The sequence below is a fragment of the Molothrus ater genome, chromosome 4, assembly GCF_012460135.2.
Source record: "Molothrus ater isolate BHLD 08-10-18 breed brown headed cowbird chromosome 4, BPBGC_Mater_1.1, whole genome shotgun sequence".
In the NCBI taxonomy this organism is placed as follows: Eukaryota; Metazoa; Chordata; class Aves; order Passeriformes; family Icteridae; genus Molothrus; species Molothrus ater.
This window is the reverse complement of record NC_050481.2, coordinates 34,395,079-34,419,994: the sequence shown is the minus strand read 5'-3', so window position 1 is coordinate 34,419,994 and position 24,916 is coordinate 34,395,079. Positions and strand designations below refer to the sequence as shown.

The 24,916-nt window shown below is 35.8% G+C and overlaps 1 protein-coding gene across 1 annotated transcript in view; it reads left to right on the top strand.

Moving 5' to 3' along the window:
* Positions 1-24,916, top strand: part of SPOCK3 (SPARC (osteonectin), cwcv and kazal like domains proteoglycan 3) — a 167,290-nt gene that overhangs the window by 87,330 nt on the left and 55,044 nt on the right. Inside the window, exon 5 of the mRNA XM_036382411.2 lies at positions 13,059-13,185. Coding sequence (XP_036238304.1) covers positions 13,059-13,185 — 127 coding nt within the window. The remainder of the gene's footprint in view (positions 1-13,058; positions 13,186-24,916) is intronic.

Here is a 24,916-nt window from a genome sequence, read left to right as displayed (position 1 = left end):
AAGGAAGAGTCTCTACTGCTGATGTTTATAAACATTAATAGAAAAGGAAAATGTATTAAAATTGGAATATTACTGACTTCCTAGTGGCAGAAAGAAGTTATGTCCAGTTGTTTGCCTATCAGATTATTTCATGGAATCAAGTTGAATTTGTTTTTTCTTACAGGCATAAGGGGAAATGTAATGCCATCATAAGTAATAAAAGAGAACTTATGTCATGCTAGGCTAAATAATGTGAAATAACAATACAATAGTTATTAAAACTACTTTTGGCAGTATTATTGACAATTTTTTTTACATTGATATTCTGGCACACATATTTCATCATGGATATGTCTGGTTTGTATTAAATTTCCATCTGTAAAATGATCTATTTATATGTGCAAATTATCAGACTAGAAAACCTCATACTTTAAAAATCTTTGATTTTCTTGCCTTGAGCAATAGCATGAATAATCTTTTATGTTTTAAAAATACCTTCATTTATAGATGGCAATGAAAGTAGCAAAGTTTTGTTTTAAACTGTTTGGTTTATTTCCAATACAGCAATAACTGTACCTATCTCTGTGGGTATAATATATCTATGACAAAAGCAGATTAATAAGTAAAACAAACTATATATTCTTTAAAATTTTAATATTTTCGTGCTGTAAAAATCATTCCTTGCAATATATAAAAAAGCTAAATTGCTTCCTAATTGAGAAGGGAACTTTTCCCCCACTGAGAGTCACTGTCGACCATCCTTGGATTTGATCAGAGGAAAAGAGAATTACAAATTAAAACCAGCATTTAGGGAATATCAGTATTGTTGCAAAATATGGTCAAGTTTTGAAGAACAAGGGCAAACACTAGCGATATGCAGCCAAAATGGAGACTGTGCAGGTGTTGCTGTTTCTTTTAGTGCATTTAGCTGGTGCAATGCTTTGTTGAAGTAGGTTTTATATTTTATCAGAGTTTTGCCCTCTTCTCCCATGAAGTTTATTGAAGCAGATTTTGATACCCATTCAGTGAATTTCTGCATATTTGGCAGTATGTGTGACCACAGTGTACACACCTGTTGCACAGTGAGTGTGTAATAGAAATGGTACTTGCTGATGGTTTGGACTTTCTGTGTCATGCATGGATGTCACTGCCTAGGCAGGCTCTGCCCTGAGCTAGCTGTGTGAGATCTGAGGAGAAGCACTCCTGACCTTAACTTAGCCTTCAGTGGTAAGCAAGGGGAAAAAGAAAAAGGAAAAGTGTTGTTCTTTCAATATAAAAGAATATCAACAGAATAAGTTAGTATATTGCAGCAGATGATCTTCCATGGCTAATTGTTTGACAACCTCTTTTTGCTCTTTTATCATCTTACTATGTACTTGTTGCTATATGTTTTATCTGAGCAGACCTCTACATGATGAAAGCTTGTCAGCTCTATCTTCCCATTTCTGATGTTATCAGACTAATTCTTAAACTCAGAAGACATCCTGCTGGCAGAAAAGATAATATCAATCTGAAAAGCCTTTCTGTCTCTTTTTTGTTTGTTTTTTCTCCTTTCCTCTCCCTCTGCAGGAGTGAGAAAGTTGGTGCTGATAGGTGCTCTTCCATCTATCTAAGGAGCACTTGGAAGATTACAGTACAGTAAGCTGACAGTTGTCTACATGATCTAAAGGAATTCTCTCTTTCAAAGACATGCCATAGCTATTAACCAGTGCCAGAATACAGAACTTTTATGAGGTACTGATTAACAGACACAGATATTTCTCTTAAAAGCTCATGAACTGTAAAACAGCACTCTTTTAGCACCTGATTAACAACACCATCTAAAAACATCACAGCCTTTGTCAGAAGTGACCTAGGGTAACCACAACAGCATAATTAGTTTGAGATAATAGTTCTTTAGTTTTAATTTAAATACCATATAGATGGTACTTTTAATCCTGAGCACCATTGCATAACACAATTTTCTGTCCGTGTGTGCTGTGTCTTACAACCTGTAACCACAGATATGTTATTATCTTAATATTTTTGAAATTATTTTGGCTGTGGAATTAAGGGCAAAAAATCCCAGCACTAGAATTGTCAAGACAGCTGACCTATTTCAAGCCTTGTTCATAGAATAGTTTGGGTTGGAAGGACACTTAAAATCAGGTGGTAAACCCTCCCTGCAATGGACAGGAACATCTTCCACTAGACCAGGTTTCTTAAAGCCCCATCCAGCATGGCCTTAAACACTTCCAGGGAAAGGCCATCCACAACTTCTCTGGGCAGCCTGTTCCAGTGCCTCACCACCCTCATAGTGAGGAATTTCTTTCTGTATCTGATGGAAACCTAACCTCTTTCAGTGTAAAGACATTGCCACTTGTCCTATTCCTACGTGCCCCTGTATTGCTCCTCAGCACCAGGCAGTCAATAATACGTAAAAAGGTCTATTATGTCTGTTTGTGGTTTTCTTGTTTAGCAGAATTATTCTTGATTTAGATAGAGTATGAGTCCAGTTCAAAGTTGTTTAATGGAAGTGCGTGTCCAGGGTAGGTTGAATTATCTCACCCAGTACCTGTAATATAGCAGTTTAAAATAAAAAAAAATCCCATTTTTACTGTTTAAGCAAATGAGTTGTGCTACTTCTGGAGGAGGGGAGAACAATAAATTAAACCTGGCAGGTTTAAGAAGCTGAGCTGTAGGTGGTGGGTGCAGCATCAACCACACAGATGGACACACTGACGAATGGAGTTAAGTACTGTACAATAAAAGCTGAAGCAGGGGTTGGGGAGCAGGGAAGTATCACTTGCTCTAAAGCTGTGCTAAAGAGCAAAGAACATTTGTTAAAATGAATGGCTGCAAGATTTTGTGCTATACTGTGAAGCCACCCTGAGTAACTTATGCAATTAAGGGATATTCAGATCCCTGAACATGAATACTTTGAATGTATTCTTTGTAGAAGTGGCTTATTATTCCTCACAGGTGTAATGAGGAGCTCAGAATTGTTAAATACAATCTGGAGAGACATATAGTTACTTATGTCTCTGCTTAAGTTTTTCCATTGTGGTTCAGAAAGTATGTTTCTTTAGTTACCTTCTATACTTGCTCTTCAGAAAGAAAAAAACCCCAGACATATTCTTTTGAAATTGATCAATTACTGATATTTTCTACCTGTAATCCTACCTAAAGAGTTTAGTATAGAGAAGACAAATTTAAGTCATTGACAGAGCAGATATATGTTGATAGTATTAAGGGAAGAAAATGGAAATCCTTCTTTCAGATATTGATTGCTGTGATGCTTGTAAATTGGTTTTTCTTCCTTCTTTTCTGTCTTTATTTTTAAGCAGACACTGTGACTGATCCTGCATGAGGGAAGAAAGAGCTGTGAGCGTGGGCAGCAGGGGTGCAACTTGCACTGCCAGGCAATGAGAGATAGATTGAATGGGAATCACTCTGCAGGGTTCTGAATCTGATGAGTGGAATATCAATTTATTCTTATAGTGGTGAAAGAACATTTTTGTGGCAGCCAATGTTTTGAGCCAATAGGAAAAGTAGCTATTTTCTAGTGAAAAGTTTTCTGTAATTCAGCATAAAATAGTGAGTGTTCTAGGAGTAGACATCCTCATAGTAATATTAATCAAAATATTTTTACTATTTGTCTACCTTGGGTTGTAGAAGTGATCATTAGTTATTTGACTGTTTTGTTTATTTAAATTTGCTTTTTATGTTTAAATTATTTTTATTCACTCATTTTTTTATAAATCAGTGTTATGGTTTGACACTGGGACAATGCCAGTGCTTCTATGAGAATACTCTCTCCCTGGTTCCTGCTATGAGATGTGACCAGGAATAAGCAAAGCAGGCTCTCACTTAGGGAAATAAAAATTTATTAACTAAACAACAAGGGGAAGGGAAAAAAAAAAAAAAACCACACAAGGAACATGAAAACTCTACAAATACATCTCTTCTTCCTCTTCACCCAAATTCTCAATACAATACATCTCCCAAATCATCGATTCTCAGTCCACTCATCGATTCTCGGCACCACTTTTCAGAATACTCAATCTTCAATTCATCAAGAGGAGAAGGAGTCCTTCTTGTGCCAATGGTGACCTCTTCCTTTCATGTCCAGCGCTCTCACCACTGAACACGGACCAGAGCTGCTTCTAGGGTCGACTTTTAAGGATGCTTCGTCCCACTCCAAAAAGGCACAGTCTCAACTTCGGGACACCTGTCCTCCCCATATTTTTCACTCTCTGGGGCCGAGGGGTACTCACACCAAACCTTCTTGGTCCTGAGGCATTGCCTCCCCCTAGAATGCAGTCCCTGTATCACAAGGAACATGGTTCTGTCTATAGCTATACAAAAAGAGTCCAGCAAAAGCTACTCCATCATCTCTTCTGCTTGAGTTCTTCTCTATTTCTCTCGTGGCTTATTTCCTCTTATCTCATCTATATCTCTCTTCTCATTCAGCCATTCAGCTCCAGGAGGATTAGCATTTGTAAGGTTTCCATCATCCAAGAAAAGGGTTAAAAATCTGAGGCCCTGTCTGTTCAGAACTCTCACGGCTGCCCAGCCTGGCCCCTTCTCGCACCCTCCCCTTCTCTTTCTTGGCCGGCCAAGCACAGGCACAGGCTCTCTCTCTGTCTCTCCTGGTGGGGGTGGCTGCCCAATGCCTCTCAGTGCTCCTCCTCCACCCTTCCATCCTGCAGGGGCCTTCCCCTCCCTTCTGTCCAGGGCCCGGCCTACCTCACCCGGCCCCATGGCTGCCCCTGCCCCGCCCAGCCCGCAGCCGGGCAGGGCAGCTCTGAACCTTTCCCTGACCGGAACCCAAGAGAGCCTCCCAGGGGAGAGCCCCGCTTTAACCCCGTGTGCTCAGAGGCGGATACAATGTCCCAATGGCCACATTAGGTGCCAATATTAAAATCTGAACATCCATTGGCCTGACCACAGCATCCCAGAAACACATTTCCTGTCAAACCACCACAACCAGAAGCATTAAGATGCTCTCTAATGAAAACTGTGCCTTTAATTGGGCTGTCAAATGCAGGTAACAGACAGCATCATATTCTGCAAAACAGATTCTGAATTAATAACTTTGAATTCTCTCTCAATAATAGATATATAATCATTGAAAAAGTTAAAATCATTACCCTACCTTGCTGTTTTGCAATTGCTAAACACGCTGATACATAGGAACCCCATTTAAGTGATGATAATCAGATGAAATTATTACATTTCTCTTAATACAAGGGAATTTTGTATTCCTGTTCAGGAAATTACTAAGAATTTAACATGTGACACCATACTCTGGTTATTAGACATAGTTATTAAAATTACATCTATTGACTAAAGAGAACTATTTGCTGCCTTAAAAAAAAGGTTTCTGCTTTATTAAATAATGTGTAAAAGAAAAAAGAGATTACTTTTGCTTCTGTGTTACCTGTTTTAGAAAACATTGAAAAATGTCTGCTTTCCTTTGGCACACAAATTGATGTCTTTTTCCAGTAGAAGTAATACATAGTGAATATATTTATAGTCAAAGAGGTAAACTCTGCAAGGCCGAGTACACACACAAAATCTATATAATGTTCTGTCTTTGCAAAGTAGAAAATGATAGGTTTGAAATGTGTTCAGTAATTCTTTTGGCTTTATAAAATGAAAGCAGTTCTGGGAAAAGGTAATAAATATCTCTAAGAAGTTATTAAAACACTGCATTATTACAAGGTCAGGCACTTAGATTAGCATAAAAAGCACTTATAAAAGAAATTTGCATATCTTGGTGATCAAAAGGTGAAGTCTGAGTTCATAAGTTAATATACACAATTAAAAATCTTTCTAAAATAATACATAATTGCTTTACCAAAGTGGGGTGTGTGTGTATGAATCTCAATTTCTTTTGTAATATTGCTTATATGTTATATCAACTAAAATGTGTATTAAATTTTTTGAGGCTTCAGTTCTGGAATGACTTAAAATTGTGAGCATCCTACGTAGTCACTGAAGTTACTGAAGTCTTTGCAACTTTATTTCCATCAGTTTGATTTGTGAAAAATTTAACTATTGATTATTATTGAGATATGTCATAGAATGTATAAGATTTTATAGATTAAAATAAAAAAATAAATCCTTTAAAAAAATTAGTAACACTTAAGTAACTTTGTAAGTTAGGATATCCTTAGTTTCTTACCATCTGTTGAATGAAAGGAAAGAAGTCATCAGTATCCACTGAAAGGAGTCATGTTCAGATCGATTCTTATATGAAGTACAGGAAGTCCTCCAAAAACTTGAATTAGGAAAAACAGTGGGTGAGTTGATAAGCTTAAAAATTATGAAGTCAATGGTAATTTTGTATGATCTCAATATGTGAAAACAGTATCCAGTAAAGGAAGCATCTTTATCATTTAAATGATGATACATTTTCATACAGTATCAAAATATTGGAAAGACCTTTCTCTGTAACTTTACTGTTCTCCAGCTCCTACGTTGGAGGCCAAAATAACTGTGCTGAAGAGCAAAATTAGACATCCTGTGATAGGTGGATCATTTGCCATGTGTAAACACCTTCTTCATCCAAGGTTTCCTTCCAGTTTATGCTTAACTTGTGAAGCTATTTTTGTAATCTTTGCTTTCTAGCCCACTTTATTAAAGTAGTTTTACAGGGCACAAAGGCTCTGTAGGCAGGATACATGCTACCTAAAAGTATAAAATTATTTCTTGCTCACTGGGCACAATATTTAGCTGGGACTAATTTGCTGTTAGACTCTACTGATGGTGCTCTCCACCTCTTTCCAGATCCTCAGTGGATCTTTGCTGGCCAGACAGTTCAAATATAACGTGTTGACTTCCATGGCTCATTGCAATGGACTGATCCTCAGTGTTGTTTAAACTTCTGTCTCTGGTTTTGCTTTTATGATTTTATGACTTTTTGCATCTGTGGTTTGTTTTCCTGCCACTCCTGACTGACCTTGTTCAACAATGTTAGTTCTGTCTGCAGTTTTACCTTTCTTACGTTGCATAGTTCCACACAACTTAATTTCTGATATCTCTTCCTCACAATTTAGTAGTTTCCTCAGTAGTGTGTGCCAAGGTTATTCATCCATGCCATATTAAAACCTCAGTCCTTTGGAGGAAGGAAGGCTAAGTCACTCAGCTGTGAGTTAACTGGGAAATCCATGCCATTTTTCCCTGTTCTCATGGTCTGAAGTGCAGATACTTTTGGGCTGTTGGAGTGTGCTTTGCTGCTTCATTGGCCAGCTTGCCTAAATTTCTGAGAGACAGTGGAATATGGTTTATGTTCAACTCTTACCTTTAGAGGGTGGGTCTAAAGTTTTGACAGCTTCTGTAGCTCGGGACTTCCAAGTAGGATTTGTAAGTAGGTAGGAATAAAAGGTAAAATATTCATAAAAGTCATACAGCAAACGAAGGTGTATGGTAAAAATGGTAAATACTAATTTTTTTAGTAGTCTTATTATCTAGGTATTGTTTATGCAAATGTGCCTCACTTGTTTCTCTTGGTGTAATTTTATTGATCTGCTAATTTAAACAGGTATTGTGATAGAATTATTACAGATGTTAATGGGTCAACTTGCATCTCTGTCTTTAGAAAAATCTGAGTGCATGGTTTCTGTGACAGAAAACAAGATCTGTTATATACAGGATTGCTTTCCACCTCTCTGGCATTTGCTAAGCGAAATCTGCTTCAGCTATACGTATGTAATCTTTTCTAGTTAAATATACAGGAAATGGATGGAACTATGTCAGATCTGTAGTAGGCATATCCATAAATAATGTTGGACAGAAATTTCCACCTGAATGGGTCCCAGTAAGCTTGCAGAGGAGACACCAAGCTGTGTGGTGCTGTTGGCACTCCTCAAGGACAGGGTGTCATCCAGAGGGTTCTGGACAAACTCCAGAAGTGGGCCCATGGGAATCTCATAAGATTTAACAAGGCCAAGTGCAAGGTGCTGCACCTGGGTCGGGGGGACCCCCGAAATCAATGCAGGCAGAGGGATGGACAGATGGAGAGCAGCCCTGGGCAGCAGGATTTGGGATGCTGGGCATGAGCTGGCAATGTGCACTGTCAGCCCAGAAATCCAGCTGTATCCTGGGCTGCATCCAAAGCAGCATGGCCAGTGGTTGAGGGAGGTGATACTCTTCCTCCACTCCATTCTTCTTACACCCCACATGGAGTGCTACACCCAGCTGTGGGGCCTCCAGCATAAGAAGGATGTGGATGGGATGGAGCAGATGCAGAAGAGGGCTGCAAAGATACTCAGAGGGCTGGAGCACCTCTCCAGTAGGGACAGGCTGAGAGACATGGGAGTTTTTCAGCCCAGAGAAGAGAAGGCTCTGGGGAGCCCTTGTAGTACCCCCTAGAGGGGGCCTGCAAGGGGTCTGGAGAGGGGCTTTCTACAAGGGCATATAGTGATGGGACTGAAAAATAGAAGGTTTAGATTATTTACTTGCAAAGAATTCTTCAGTGTGAAGGTAATGATGCACTGGAACAGGTTGCCCAGAGCAGCTGTGGATATCCCATCTCTGGCAGTGTTCAAGGCCAGGCTGCATGGGGCTCTGAGCAACCTGCTGTAGAGAAGGTGTCCCTGGCCATGGCAGGGAGATTGGAATCAAATTATCTTTAAGGTTTGTTCCTTCAAACCTAAAACGTTCTAAGATCCTATGATTTCTGTCTTGGGGTGTAGTCTTTGTATTTTTGTCTTGTGAAAATAGTACACTTGCTAACTCGTTCAGTCTACACTAAGATTGGTTCTCAATAAATACAAATGTCTTCCTAACAATGTTAATTTGTAAATTGCTAAAATTGCTAAAATATGTTTTATTTGGATTTCCACATTAATCTTGTTAATTTTTGTTCTATTTATCTCAGTTTAATTCAGTTGGTTTTGGTGTTTATTCAGATGGATTTTTCTTCTATTTTTTAGGAGTAGTGCAAAGTAAAGAAACAAGTGAAAATAATATATTCAAGAAGACTGGTAGTAATGAATTGAGAGGTTTTTGACATTTGAAAGGAACATCTTAGTAGCATATTGACAACTATGATTTTCTTCCAAGAGGCTTGAACATGAAAAGGCAGCTTTGAAGGAAATTCAGGCAACTCTAAAGAAAGCAATTTAGATTTTATGGTACAAGTGGTTTTTCTGATTATGTTAATCTTACCCAGCCTGATTGTGTTGCCCAAAGGCCATGGCAAAACATAATCAGGCAGAATCTCTAAATTGGGATAACTCTAAAATCTCCTAAAGATGCAAATGTAGTTATCAGAGGAGAATTGCAAGAGTTCTTTCAAAGATTAGTTTTTAGTAACTCAGACATTTTTCAACAGTTTTGGAAAAAGGTGTTTGGAGATTATCAAATTTAGCTATAAAATACCATTTTTCAATTGAATTGGGCCCTCATGCATTATATAGATATTATTAAATAATAATGTTGCCAAAGAGTTGCTCGAAGCTAAATTTTAAACAGGTTACATTAAGTATTCTCAAAGTATTTGCAGGCACAATCACTGTGTATACAGGAAGGTAAGTTTATGTATGCAAACAGGTACATAGGCTAGACTAATTGGGCAGATTGGCTAATTATGTTTCTAGGCAGGCATGCACAGTTTGGTGTATGCAAATTAATGCAATCAGAAGCATTGCTCATAAATTAGGCCCATATATTTAATTTTACCCTTTAGGTGTCAACAATATCAGATAAGGTGGAGCTTGCATTCAGTAATAGTTATTTTGTTATGAGACAGGTACCAAAGCCTTTTCAGAAAATTTTTGGTGGAAGAGGTTGACTTTCTCATGGCATCATGTATTTAATGTGACAACAGACTAACAAGTGCAAGAACATTTATAGTGATTACAGTAGAATTGCAAAATTAAATGACAAAATTTTATTAGCTGCAAGTTGCAGTGATCTGGATCTTCTTCTTGCATATTGAATTATAATAAATACAAGAAAGAAACAAATGATTTATTAAAGTGAAATAACTGCCTTTTTGCTATTTTTTCCATGTATTAACATTTTAAAATGTACATATACATTGCTTTATTTACACAACTCACATAATTAATAACTAATTCTATGTGTTACAGTTTTGTACCTATTTCAGGATATTGTTGACATACATCAATGATCATATCTCAAGATAATTTTAACATCACAGTAGTTTCTCAGTTATTTCCATGTCAATGTGTGTGTGATCATTGCCTAGCTGTAAAAAACATAACTCTCAACACCTGGTTAGAAAGAATAGTCAACAGAAACAAATCTGATGTAATTAAATAATGATTAAAGGAAAAGTCTGAGTATGTAAGTAAAATGCATTATTCAGGTATTTTATGAAATGCATGTATCTACCATAACTAGCATTAAGAATATTTTAAATTGACTTTTCATGGTTTCCTGTCAGTGACTGACAGTCAAAAATAGCTGTTCAGCAGCTTTGATAATACAGTCACTTTCAGCAGCATTGTACTAAAGCTTTAAATAAATATCCATACAAACCATTCCCATGACCAGGTCTCTGGATTGATACCTTCAAAGTATAATTTTTTGTAATTTCATTATCCTTGTGCCTTTCATTACAGTTTTTGAAAAATACAGATTTATGAGTTGTTTACCAAAAATATTATTAGTTATGTAGAAGCCAATTTTGGTAATAGTGATCTGCTGAAGGTCTCAGAGGAGTTCTGTGTAAAAGAGTAAATTTGACACTCTTCAGCTTGAATGAGTGCCCTGGGACAGTTTACATTTAAAAACCTAACAAAGCACAGGTTAGTTGAGGAAGGTAATTTATCTGACTATATCAAATGTTTTCTGTTTTCTTCATACGTCTCTGTTTGTCACAGAACTGCAATTTCTGCCTTGTGAGCTTGTTCTGGTTTCCATCATCCTTGCTTTATTTTCTAAAACATCTCTTTTCTCTCCCTTCAGGTGATTTTACTTCTCTTCATATAAAAGGAGGGCTTTTCCTCCTCTTTCTGTTTTTTCTTGTCTTCATCAAGAGCATGCACAAGGGTGTATATATACTAAAACACTAAGCACCACCACTAGTCCTTTCTTTGATTTATTTTAGGCATCTACACCAAGTCCCCTTGTGTGTTGCACAAATTCTGCTTCCAGTCTGTTTTTTGCTGATGTCAATGAGCTTCTCTCTGTTGATGTCTGTAACTTCTGCAATTTATTTGTACAGCTTCTACAATTTGTTTGTATTTTAAAGTTACTGTATCTCTGATAAACAGAAATTGCATCAGGTTGATAGTTGGGATGCTGGTCCTGTCAGTAGCCTCAGGCTACTGGGGCACTTCTGGATAATTGTGAGCCATAAAAGTAACAAGAAGTTAGAGAAAGATGCAGCCATCTGTATAATCTAATGATGCTGGAACTCATGTGAATGATTGGAAAGCTCTCAGTCAAGTGAAAGGAGCAGCAATAGTCTGATTATTACTATATATTGTACATAATCAAAGACATAGTTTCATTGTTATTTGTTAATTAAGGTTGTACATTAGAATTGTTTCCTTTTTAGTGCTTCCTGGTGGACATAAAACCTTCCTGTATTGATATTTATTATTCATTATGCTACATAGAACTGAAGCTATTTCTGGTTTTTTCGATAGTAACTGACACCTTCTGTGTGCAGCATCTCAGCTTCCTGTGTACACTGTAAAAAAATCTGTGCATTTCAAAATTTCATTAAACAGCATAACCTGAATGCAGACTTCTATGATTCCTGAATTTTTTTTTTTCCTAAAAGACCACATTTACAGCTAAAATTATTCACATAAACATTAGCATGGCTTGGAAATGGGCTTTTAGTTTTTGTCATCACCAATTTACTGTTAGGTGTGTGCTTTTAGCCTTTTACTCTGCTCATTATAAAACCAGAGGATGAGGAGTTTATTTTCTCATGTTTCTTTTTATTACTCCACACAAGTTCTTCTCAAACAATGATTCATTACTAGCAGAATAGTTCTTGGTTATTTTTAGGTGAAAGTGTTGAAGGAGTTCTCTGAGAGTTCTGCTCCATGAAGGAATGTTTGATTTGAGATTTTATAAGTTTGAATATTTGTGTGTGTCCTGATAAGTCATTGCTATGTTCTAAGTGTAATCAATTTTAGGTTCCTCAAAAGATCCCAAGGGAAAAAAAAAAAAAACCCAGTATAAAAATCTTGTGCTGCTGTTAATTTTTTTTATTTATATGCAAGAAGTAACTTCTTCATATATTTTTAGGTCATAAAGGAGCTGTTTCATGGTACAGTAGCTGCTTTCATAGTTGAAAAATAAGAGGAAAAATTAATGGATAAGAATTAATTGAAAGCTACAGAGAAAAAGCATGCCTGTCTGAAGATGGCCATATAACACAAACTGAAAGCTTGTAAAAGTATTTAAAACTAATAACTAATAAAAGTATTGTGAAGAAGCATCAGTAACCTATTTTAGACTTTTATTCTGACCCAGCATAGCCCCTTCCTAAATTGAAATAATCCATCTAGCTCTGTATATGTTTATATGAGGATACGCATATATGATTGTATAGACTGATTCTGTGCTCCAATGGATTAGCTTGTTTTTTCCCCTTTGGACAATATATTGAGTGTTGACTGAATTTTGCAAATTATAGACAGTGAAAGACTGTTCAAAGTGGGGCAAACAGTAGGACCCCCTCCCTGTTTCTCTAGAAGTATTTGACACAGTTCTCCAAAACCTAAATGTTGCCTCCTAAAATACCAGTATTGATAAATAGTTCTATTCATACTGTTTAATAACAAAAAGAGTAAGTGTCACATAGTTCCAACATCTTTCACTGATCAATAAGTGTAACAGTCCCCAAAGCATCATCTTAATTATCTTCTTCTGCTCATATGTCTTAGGGAAATAGTATGCAGGCATCAAGAATCACTACAGAGAATAAAGTACAAAGTTGAAGAAGTTTATGCCAAAGACATTGGCAACCCTTTAGGTAAAAGAAAACTTTATGGTTCAAATTATGTATGGCTTACTGTTTGTAAAGGCTCATTAAAATACCCTGAATATGTTCTGTTTTTAATACTGCTTATCAGAATTACATACTTTTTGTTTACTTACAGTATGAAAGAGGCTGGTTTAGGCCATAAACAGTGGAGGGGTGGTCCCATTTCATCAAACTGCAAGCAGTGTCCAGTAGTTTATACCCATCCTGTTTGTGGATCAGATGGTCACACATATTCTTCTCAGGTAAGAATTGAATAAAGAACTAAATTAATCTTTCATTGTTCCAGTCAATTCCAGCTCTTGGAAAATAAAATAATGTATTGTAACACAAACCAGTATTTATTTGTTTTGGCTAAAATATGTGTTACTGAATGCAACCTACAGGAATTCCAGTATTTTCTATGATGTAAAAGCAAAATGGTAGCAAACCCTAAGCAGCATAAACCAGTAATACCTGGAGCAGCAAAGTGTAGGACTGTTCCACAATTTAACAGAGCACCTTGAGTGCTCTGCTGTGTGACAAGACACCATGGCAGGGTTTGAGTAAGCAAAAAGTGTTGGGTGTCCCCAGCTGGGGGTAGAATAGGCATGTTAAGTCAGATTTTTCCAGTTGAGCATTTAAGGTGTGCTTTAAGTTTCAGGTACTTAGACATAGATGTAACATAGCCAGAAAAAAAATATAATAATGTAAAGGATTGTTGGCTCTCTTTCCTTGCAACAGTCTATTATGAGTCTTAAGATGATAATCAAATCTTCCTTTTCTAGTCCTTACTTTCCTGTCTTTTTTCTCATATATAGTTAGAAATAAAGTAATAATTTTAAAATGTTACCATCAGTTTACCCAGTCTTGTTTGGATTAAATATTTTGTGTTGCTCCTGCTAAAGTCCAAAAATCTTGGATTACAGTGCAGAGGTGAAATTGTGAGATAGAGGGGCTTCATAATGCTGAAAAGAGATAAATTTATTTAGCATTGTTCATTAAAACTTTGAGCAGAAGAATGCTCAGCCACTATTTACAACTGAGTCTTGTTTAATAGAAAAAAGTGTGGACTCTTGATAAACCCATTTTTCTCAGGAACAGCACATAGTTCAGTAGTGCTCAGAAAGGAGCTACTGTATTCTGTCTTACTCTGACACTGTGTCCTTACACTAACAAATTGTTTCATTAGTAGGTAATATCCAGTGCTTCAAGAGAAGTATAATAATAAATTAAATTGATGAAGATATAAAAGCTCTGTGTATGTTAATTATGAAGAAAAAATTGTGTATTGCATTTTAAACAAAATACATTAAGATATTTCCTAGTATCTAAAGATTTTAAGAGTTTCCAGAATTTTTTTGATTTTTTACATAATCACAAATTAATCACATCTGAAGTTTACAAATCTGTAGTCACGTGTGAAGTTTACAAAAAAGAATTAATTTCCAGGAGGGACTGGGTGTTGGATTGAACACCAAGTATTTTCTCCAAAGATATTTTGTTCTTGATAAACTAAAAACATCAGATTTAACTGGTGCTTCCTAAACCCTGACAATACTCAGGCTTTTATCCTAAATCTTACATTAGAAAACATTTTCCCTACTAATTTGAATATTTAATTATAGGGATTTGGTCTAGAACCCTAGCTTTCCTTTACAGGAAGCAATTAAAAAACTTCTAATGCTTACACCAACTTATCTGAGGCCCTACAAATGAATTCTGGAGTCTTTGGCACAGCTAAAAAATACTTCCTTTTATTGACACTATGACTTTATTTAGAATTTGATAAGTGTTCTGATGTTCATTAACTGTAATCTCTTGCCTATGTTTTTTTTATGAGCTAAAAGTGTGCTGCTTCTTACTAGACATAGGTGATGCTGTCCTTTAGTATTTACTTTGCCTTGCTGTTCAAAAGTTCAGGCAGACTTTAAGTCTCAAGTCCAGGCTGCACACAGATATAATACAGAATGGTAGTCTCTACAATTTTGCAATTTAAATACATGAGGTAGATAAGTTAATATAGTTAATACTGGATGAGCAACCTTTTTATTTTTTGAGTACTGTGTACTTCATTTATTGCAATCTCTCCCTATGTTCTTGCTAATGTAATACAAAGATCACCCCACTTTAATCTCATAGTTTATTTCCTGTTTTACCATATAGGAATTCTGTGTTCTAAAATGCTCTGTAGTTAGAAGTCACCTTTCTGGCCTCTCATGGTCTGGTCTGGAGTAGATACAAAAGTAGTGGTACAAAAGTCTATAAATATTGATGAGATGCAGATATTTTTAAATCAGTTCATGTGTTAAAGGTGCAGCTATTCAAAGGGAATGATGAGGAATGAGTGGACTAAATAAGCACACTGTGCTCCCATTCCAGTGCATTGTCAGTGCTGCAGTACCTGTTATCCAACCTCAATATCCCTGCATGCAAACAATGCAGAAGTAACATTACCATCAGAGACATTTTTGGTTGTACTTTTTTCTTTCATTGCCATAGAATATCTATATTAGCCTAAAAATATTTATTTTTATTTATTGTCAGTGATATGAGGCTTTTGTATTCTATGCTACCAGTTGCATCAAAACAGAGGCCCTTGCCAAGTTATTTCAAGTAAAGTGTTTTTAAAAATTGACTAAAGACAAATATTTGTGTTCCTGTACTCCAGACAAAGTTTGTTTCATTATGTCATCAAGCTCCAGTAGGAGTTTATACAGCACTTTTCTTGTATTTAGAAAGCATTCATCAATGACTCTGGAAAATTGTATAATACATTTTCAGAAAAGAAGTCATTAAATAGTAATAGTATTGTAGAACACAGCCAGACAGTTGCCATTTGTCAGATAGATGCTCTTTTGGGAGTGTATCTTGCTTTCCAGGATAAGTCCATGAAATGCTTGAATTAGATGATGTAACTACAGCTATTTCATACATGTTTTTTGCTTTGGAAAGCAAACAAGCAAAAAAAGATATGATACGTGGATTATATAGAAAGAAAAGTTATCGCCTAAATTGAGCCTTTCTAGAGTCAGGTAAGGATATTTTGTTTCCCTTTCATTTTTGCAGTCCAGGTTAGGTTTACTGTTTTCTCAGCTCACAGTTAGTCTCATGAAGTCAGTGTAAAAGAAAAGTGGTAGGTATAAGATATTTGTTACTAGCATAACAAAAATGTTGAAACAAAAATATTACATGCTGAAATGTTGCGTAATCAAAGGGAACATGAATCATTGTGCTGGAAGAAATGCAGTATAAAGAGATCCTGCCATTGCCTTGGCACAGTGGTGGTACAATTTTTGCTTAATGGCCTTTAAATAATACTGCATGTGTTCTACAGGTAGTGTGTTTTTACCTTCTGCATTTCTCTAAACTTTGGCACTTGAAAGTGCAGTATGCATTTTTGCACTAGGAATTCTCAAGCAGTGCAGTCTCATGAGGCTTTAGTACAACCACGTACTTGACATTCTCCATGAAAAACACAGCCTGTTGGTAGCTTCACCTTTCCTGGGATTAACAGGGAAATAAAAGGACATGAATGCAGCTCAGATGGGTTGTTTAGAGGCAGCAACACAGCTACTGCCATTCTTTCACCCAGGGAAGCAACTCACTGCTGTGCAGCAGACACTATAAAGCTGGTGTAGCTGGGATGAGATGGTGATGCTCTGAGGGCTTGGGTGCTTCTGTTGAAACAATTCTCCCATATTGCACTATATTGTAGCTGAACTTTCAGGAAAATGGCCAAGAGGAGAAAAAAAATATAGTCATGCAGATGAATCTTCTTTTGGGTGGATTTTGCATATTTTGATTTCAGCTCTGGTGTTTGGTATAATAGGCTGAAGTTTTCTCTCTTAAGTTTAATACAGTTGACATAGTCCCACTTCAGCAAAATCTAACCTTAAATAAGATCACTGAACAGTGCTTGCAGTACTTTGAAAACACAGCAGAAGTAACTGAATCTTTAAATTATGCCCATTGCCCCATGGTTTTATGCCAGGATTGCTTTGGCAGTTCTGTTAGCAGCAATTTGCTCAAGATGGCTTCACATTGAGAGTGAATTTTTTATGAAATATATTTTCTCCTACCTATGGCAGCTTCATGTTATTGATGACAACCCTGTATGTGTAAATAGCCATAATAATGTTTTTCATAAGTAATGGGTCTAAAGAGTAAGATGCAAACTGTACAGAAAAGTAACCAGAAAAGAGGATAAAGATCTTGAAAGACTCCACAGATAGACAGGTATGTGGATTTAGGTATTTTTAATATTCATATACTTTCTTCAGTCTCTCAAATTACATTTCCTTTCTATGAGGAGATTTGAAAAAGTTGGGGATAAAATTGCACTGTGGGAAGGAGTGAGTTTAATATTCCATTCAATTTTCCTTTGCCATTTTGCATGAATCAGAAATAGATTTTTATTCTCACAGCATCCCATATTTAACATTTTTGGTTTTAAAATCATTGCTATCTTTATTCTTTTCAGGTATTTTTGAAATTTTAACTTAATCTGTATCTCTTAGTAGCGTGTTTGGTATAAGACAGCTTGTTGGCAAGCAGCAAAAAAAAATGTATTGGCATTTTTAATCTTTGCTATTTTAAGGATTGTGATTTTATATAACTTAAATTAATTTAAATGTACTAATTAGTGTATCGTGAGCTTTCAGATCACATTCCTGAGCTGCTGACAGTTTTTTTCTGCTTCAGGAGAGATTGCTAGAAACAGAGTTGCTATTACAAAATAGATGTTTTGTATTAGTAAAAAAAAGTATTTTTCACAAGCCTGATTCAATGTATGTCAGTCTTACTTCTTAAATTGGGCTAATCCACTATGCCTTTCCATTTTTATCTGCCTTGTTACTAAGCAATCTGCTGTAGACTTAACTCTCAGTTGAAATGTAGCCAAAAATATTAAGGTGAAATCATTGCCTGCCACCTTTAGTAATAAAATAATGTAATCTCTCTGAAATAAATTGTTTGACAGTGTAGAGGTTCTTTTACTTTTGCAGCTGCAAGGATCTTCTTCCAGGTGATTTACCATGACTGATTTGTTTTTCTAATAAAAGTAGATTATCTCAAGAGGGACATCTCAAAATCAAGATTTGTGTCTCTAGCCCAAGGAACACCCAGCCAAAATCACCCCTTTGTAAGTGGAAAAAATTCAAAAACTTCTTCAGACCAAATCTGGGTTGTACTGTTACAATGAACTTGTGACTGAGGTACACTGGAAAATAAAAAATGGTGCTGGTAAATGGGAGGGAAAAAACCAAACCCCAAAAAAATGCCAACAAACCATGGCCGGCCCTTCTTCTGCCCCATTCTCTCCACTTAAGAAACCCCACAAGCAATGAAAAACCTTTTCAACAAACCCTGTTTTCAACAAACTTTTGTTGAATGAGACTGATGAATAGACAGTGATAAAAATAAAATGTATCATCCTTGATTGATCCTAGATTATACTTTGGGTCTTTACAGAAATAGTAGAAACTGGTTCTTTATTGTTTAAATGCTTAAAAAAGGCAAACAATAAAAAAAAAAGAAGGAAATGAGATTGACTGCAGCTGGAAAATCAGACATGGATGGGTTTTGCCAGTAAGGCCTGAAATTTTATCTGGAACCTTTATATTGATAGGATGTGGTATTAAAAGAAAAAAAAAGGCAGAGAAATATCATAAGGGTGATTATAGTTAGTCCATAAATTATAAAATCCAGATTTTCAAAGAGGCCGATGTACTAAAAATTCCAAGTTATATCAAATGATACATAACTGATCTCTTTATCTACTGCATTGAAAATAAATAGCTGCTAAAACTGTAGAGAAAAAATACAATAGCTTAGATAGCAAAATGCTTTACAGAAACTTTAATATTTTGAAATTCTGAGCAATTCAGTATTTCTCAGACTAGGATGATGTATTTATATGAGCAGGAATTGAATTTGATTCCCTTTTTCATTTCCAGAATATCATGTTTGTTTGATACATTGAATTTGCATTAAGAGATACCTAAAATTTAATACTTGACATTTAATAAAAACTTCAATAAAAACAAAAGAAAAAAAATTGCAACTTTATAGACTTGGAAAATATTTTCCAAAGATTTTATCTGTATAAATTCCTTTAAATGGAGGTCCACCTTGGAATGGATGAGATGCTGACCAAGGGCTTAAGGGTCAGGATTAACGTGAGACAGGGACAGGTGACATTAAAGTGGGCGACTGCTATGGGCCACCCCACCAGGGAAAACAAGTGAATGAGGACTTCAGTAGACAGACAGGAACAGCCTCACCTGCCTAAGCCCTGGTCCTCATGAGGGACTTCACCTGCCCTGCTGGTGGGGGACATCATGGACAGCACAGCAGGGACACCAGCATCGCAGGGTGTCCCTGGAATGTGTTCATGAGAAATTCATCCTCCAAGTGATAGAGGAGCCAAGCAAGGGGACCTGCAAGACAGCTGGAGAGAGAGACTTTCTGCAAGTGCATGTAGTGATGGGATAAGGGAGAGAATGGTTTTAAACAGACCATGAGTAGATTTAGGTTATATATCAGGAAGAAATTCTTTACTATGAAGGTGATGAGTTGCTAGCGCAGCTTTCCCAGAGACGTTGTGGATGCCCCAACCCTGGAAGTATTCAAGGCCAGCTTGGAAGGGGCTTTGGGAAAAGTAGATTTGTTTGCTCATGGCAGGAGAGTCTGAACTAGATGATCTCCAAGGGCCTTTCCAACCCTCATGCATGGAGTCATACTGTGACACTGTGTGTGGTTTTTTTAAAATGTTTTTATGTTTTTTTCTGGAATAGAAAGCATCTAGGCTGGAAGGAAAAATCTATAAAAGAATAGGACAAACAGGTAAGTGAAAGTATCAGTCTTTATTAAAGAACTCTCATGTCATAGCATTAGGATATAGAAACAAAATTCCAAATGTAGATTTGTGTGTTAACTGTCAAATGGGACAGCCAGTAAAACAAGAGAAGTCACACTTCTGAAAGTGGAGATTATAGTTAAAGATTCAGATTTCTTAAACTTCAGATTTCATTAGAGACATACATACTTACGTGGAGAACAGTCTTTTCTCTGGGAGGTTCAACCATCAGAAGTTAATCTTTTGAAAACAGTATTTAAAATGTTGTAACTAGAATTCCAACTTAAATAATATGGAATCATTTTGGCACAGCAATTCTTTTCCAGAAAAATGGGTCTAGATCATGTGCAGGCAGAAATGCATAGGAGCCGAACAGAGGAGCTGGCTTAGTTGGCCTTGTGGAGCAGAAACCAACTCTGTAAAGAAACCAACAGAGAGAAGGGTCTGGGGGGTTGAGGCAATTAATAATGCTCTTATGTGCTTTGTAGTTGCTGGAAACATTAATCAAACAGTGTAGAAGTTTGAGATGAGCTGTGTCAGTTGCAAGTAGGAGATCAAGAGACACAATTGCCTCAGATTTACCAAGTGGAATCCATTAAAGCATATGGTTTCAGTGGAGTAGAAGAGAAGGATGGTAATAATTCAAGAGATAGTAGGTGGGTTTAGAGTATTTTTATGATCTTTGGAGGCTACTGTTTAGGCATTTATTTCTAAAAAAATTGAAAAGAAGCTTTTAATAGAGGGAGAGAATGGTTAAAGATGACATGAAGTGAAAGAACATCGACCTAGAAACAGATTTTGAGAGTTTATAGTAACAATCTATGATAAGAATGGGGTTAAGGAAGTTGAGATGGAAACAAACAAATGGCAAATGAGAACTGGCTCAGATCTTGGCCCAGTGAAAGCTGCAAATAAAGTGAAAATTGCTAGAAAAAAATGTAGTTATTCAACTTAAAGTTTTTAGAACATGCAATTAAATTTATTAATGAAATGGAAAAAAATGTGTCTAGCTTCTAAAAATATATTCTTACACAGTGTTCATGCGGGTCACATTTGCACATTTAGAAAGAAGCTGAAATACTGTGAAATTTAGGTTTCAGACACTGTAACAGTGATTTAGACCAACAATGCTGTAGTGCTATAAACTAGTCATGTTGGCCTGGAGAAAAAGAGAAGCTTCAGTCCTTTTTTTGTCAGATTTCAATGAGGAGAAATGTCTGTACCGTTAAAGAATTTTCTTCCAAGTCTCATGTTTTGGGTTTGTTTCTTTTTTAATCTGTAATTTCTGCAAGCTCACAATGAAATAGTATAAATGTGAGCCAATTGCTATGTGGATATTTCCTTGAAAACAAATTCAGACATATGACTGAGTATCAGAGGTAAGTCCTCTGCATCACAGCAATGTGTCAACGACAGCAAAAAATAGTAACATCTTAGGCCACCATGGACTTACTGGAAAAGAAAAATAAGCACTGGTGTAGCAAAATTTGTCACTCTGGCTCTTCATTCAAAACATAACATATGAAAACTTGGCTTTGTGTTGTCCTGGTATTAATCCATATGTGTTTGTCACAGAACAATGAAAATTTTTGCATGTTTTAGAAATCAAGTACTAACAGCACAAAGGGGAAAGGTTTAGGCTCAGTTCTGTGTGCCTCTACACAAGATAGATCTCTTTAAATTTAAGAAGAGATATGTGATCTAGTGAAAAAGAGTCATGCTTTGGAATATTAATTCCCACTTGTACAACACAGTGTTTCTTCCTTGTGTGAAAACTAGAATGCATGTGGAATTTCATAAATATTTTTGTCACTGATAGCACATGGAGCCTTGTATTTTGGACTGTTTAATAAATTAAATCTAGCTCTTGCAGTTCAAATGAATATTAGCATACATTTTAGGTGAGCGAAAAAGCAGAGAGCTGTACAGGCCATATGCTAATAAGAAAACTGAGAGTGCCTGAGTGTTTCACCTAGTTGTAACCAAATATATAGAAATTTTTTTTTTGTTTGCTTTCACTGGTTTTTCCTTTTTGTTTTTCCTTCCTCCTTCACCACAGTTGACAAAGAATTGTTTAAATGTCTATGAAACTTTGATGGGATAACCCAGTATGGACTGTCTAGGTCTGTGCATGTTGCTTTTAGTACTTTTATAATTTTTCATGTAATTGAAACTAATGAACATGCCCTTTAGATGCTATTTTAGCTCACATACAACTTTATAAATATTTCAACTTAGATATAATTGGATGAATTGAACTTGTTTAATTAGCAATGCAATCAGCTGGCATGGCTTAGGAAGTCATATTACATTAAAAATACAGTGATATTGCATACTAATAAGGAATAAGCAAATTGTTTTAACAAAAAATTCCACAATTTTAGAACCCATTTGTGTCTTGTTACAAGGTTTTACAGCTTTGCCATTACTTCTATTTTACTATCGCCATTATTCAGAAATTTGCATGTCAGATGAAAATCAGTGAAGAGCTTTGCTAGCTGACTTTTGAACCAATGTAGTCAGCTGTTTTTAAGATGGTTGTGTAGGAGAATGAAATTATTTCGTTCACCTTTAAAAATGGGTGAATGTCTTGTTTGACTGTTAATTTTCAAATTTGTAGTAGGAACTTGAAAATGTAAAGTTTTTTTAATCCGAGAAATACTTATTTTTCTGTCTCTCAAGAAAATTTTTTCAAATTGCAAAATACTGAATGCCAGCAGTGGGGTGCACCAAGGATTTTGCATAGACACAGTGTTGAGTCACATTCTGTGCATCTCTAGCTCAGGTGATAAATGTGATGGAGAAGTTTGAAACAAGGAGCCTGATGAAGTGCTGAGGTTTGGACTATACAGCAAGAACTCTGAATAAGAGCCAGAATTTGAGCATATGCTTGAATATATCAGAAAGAGATTTATGGTTTTTATGTTAAGAATGCTTACCAGAAGCTTTTAGTAAAAGTCTGGACTGCATCAATGTTTATATTTTTGGAATAAGCCAAGGCATGATATAATATATAACATAGCTATATATTTTTACACCTTTTGTGAATAAATTTTTAAAAAGCAATATTTTTTTTAATTTTAAATATCTTTTTACACAATTTATTGTATTCAAGGATTATTGAAATACTGATTTGGACTTGAGGAAATATATTGCATTTGTTACACAAATACTAAAAAGCATTATTATGAATTATTCTCAATTTACTAGAAATAGTGTATTTCGAGTAGGGACTTACCATTAGTTAAGCTTTGTGTTCTTACTTGAGGATATAAAATAGTAGTTAGCCTGTTTGCCATATGTATAGCATAAGATAGTGAGCTATATATTTTCGAACTGAGTAGGTGTCTAAAAATTCAGACAGCTGATTTTAAAAGCAGATAAGTTCTTTGAAGGATTTGCAGAAGCTCCTAAGCATCATATGTGTCTAATAGCCTCTAAGTAGGAAAGCAAAGATAAGTAGGTGCCTAATTTAAATAATCCCAGTAGGCATCTATTGGCATATTTCTATGATTAAATGTGTGTTCCAGGGTGCCCAAAAAAAGATTGACTATCTAGTTGACCTGATTTCAGTGATTTCAAGCTTTAAATTTTATACTATTGCACTGCAGAGCATTAAAGGAAACAGACGTTAGTTAAGGTGGATGGGAAGAAAACTGTGCATACAGGTTTTCATTTTGTCATGAAAATAGCATTCTCTAGTTCATAGTTTCATAAAAAATGTATCATCAGTGCTCTTTCAATGACAAAATATTTTCTTTCAGGATCTTGGTTCAATAGACACATTTCCTGTTTTTTTCTGATCAAAATGCTAGTTGCATGTCTTTATGGTTGATATATTCAACAGTTGTTTTCATTTTAAATAGCAGTACTTGTTTACTGAAAAGCTTTTTATCCAAATTCCTATTTTTTAGGTGAGTAATACACATGCTTAGCAGGTTACTGATGAGACAAAAAGGCATTTGTAGATCTGGGTGATGTTTCATGGATAGATTTGCACATTAATTTTTCCATTCTTAAACTTGAATTTGTTGAAAATGTGGTTTCTTGGCATTATGCCTAACTGCATTTGGCTTAAAATTCTATGCCTTCTTGGCTGCTTTTTGTGAAGAAAAACCAAATCACATAAAATTTTCCAAATTAGGTTTACCATATCATTAACTTTGGCCATATTTTCACTTTCATTTTAAGCCAGCCTAAAGTTTTTGAATGAAGCAATCCTTTGCTTCTCTGCCGTGTTCTGTATCAGCTAATGGTCTGTGTTGAACTGGACCCGGAATGCACCTGATCAACACTCACCCTACCCACCCTGCTAATGTGTTTGGTGACAGGAACCACCAACTGAGTTTAAAAAGATACTTTCTTTACATATTTGACTTAGATTCAAATCTGAGGGCATAATTTCACATAACATTTTGCACCAAATACAGTAGAGGCAAATTTTGTGCTGGGGAATGGATGTAAGCTTTGTGAAATAGGAATAAAGTCTGAAAATGGGGAAGGTGGTTAAGAAAACAGCATGAAGATAAGTTGAAAGCACATAGTACTGAGTAATCAGATATTTTCTGTTCAGCTGTCAGAGATACCAGCTTCTAACAAGAGAGAGAAAACATCTGTATTGATGCATGAATGTGGAGCTCTGTGGGAAAGATTTCTACCTGTGAAGCATACAATGACATTAGGAAAAATATATCTGTGTGGTACTCTAGCAATGAGCTCTTTTCTCAGAGATCCCTTGATTGCATCATACAGGATTCATCATTGATCTGACCATGAATTGTTGATCATCCAGAAAATATACAGGAAAGAAAGAGCTGTGAGCATGTTTTGGTGGGAACATATAGGCTTAAATAGATATTCCAAATAAACCTAGCAATTCTATTTGTAGCTTATGAACTGATAATTATCAGGGGGAATCTGAATTTAATTATTTTTGTATTTTTCCTTGGAATTGGATAGCATGTCCTGTTTGATTTTTAATTGTACAAAACCACCAGAGACTTCTACAGAGCTGTCGTTGAGATAAGGTACACTTAAAGGAGATGGTTACTTTCCAAAGATGAGACACACTACAGTTGCATGAATATTAATTATTAGTTTTCTAAAAAGCAATTTACTAAATGCTCAGTATTAAATAT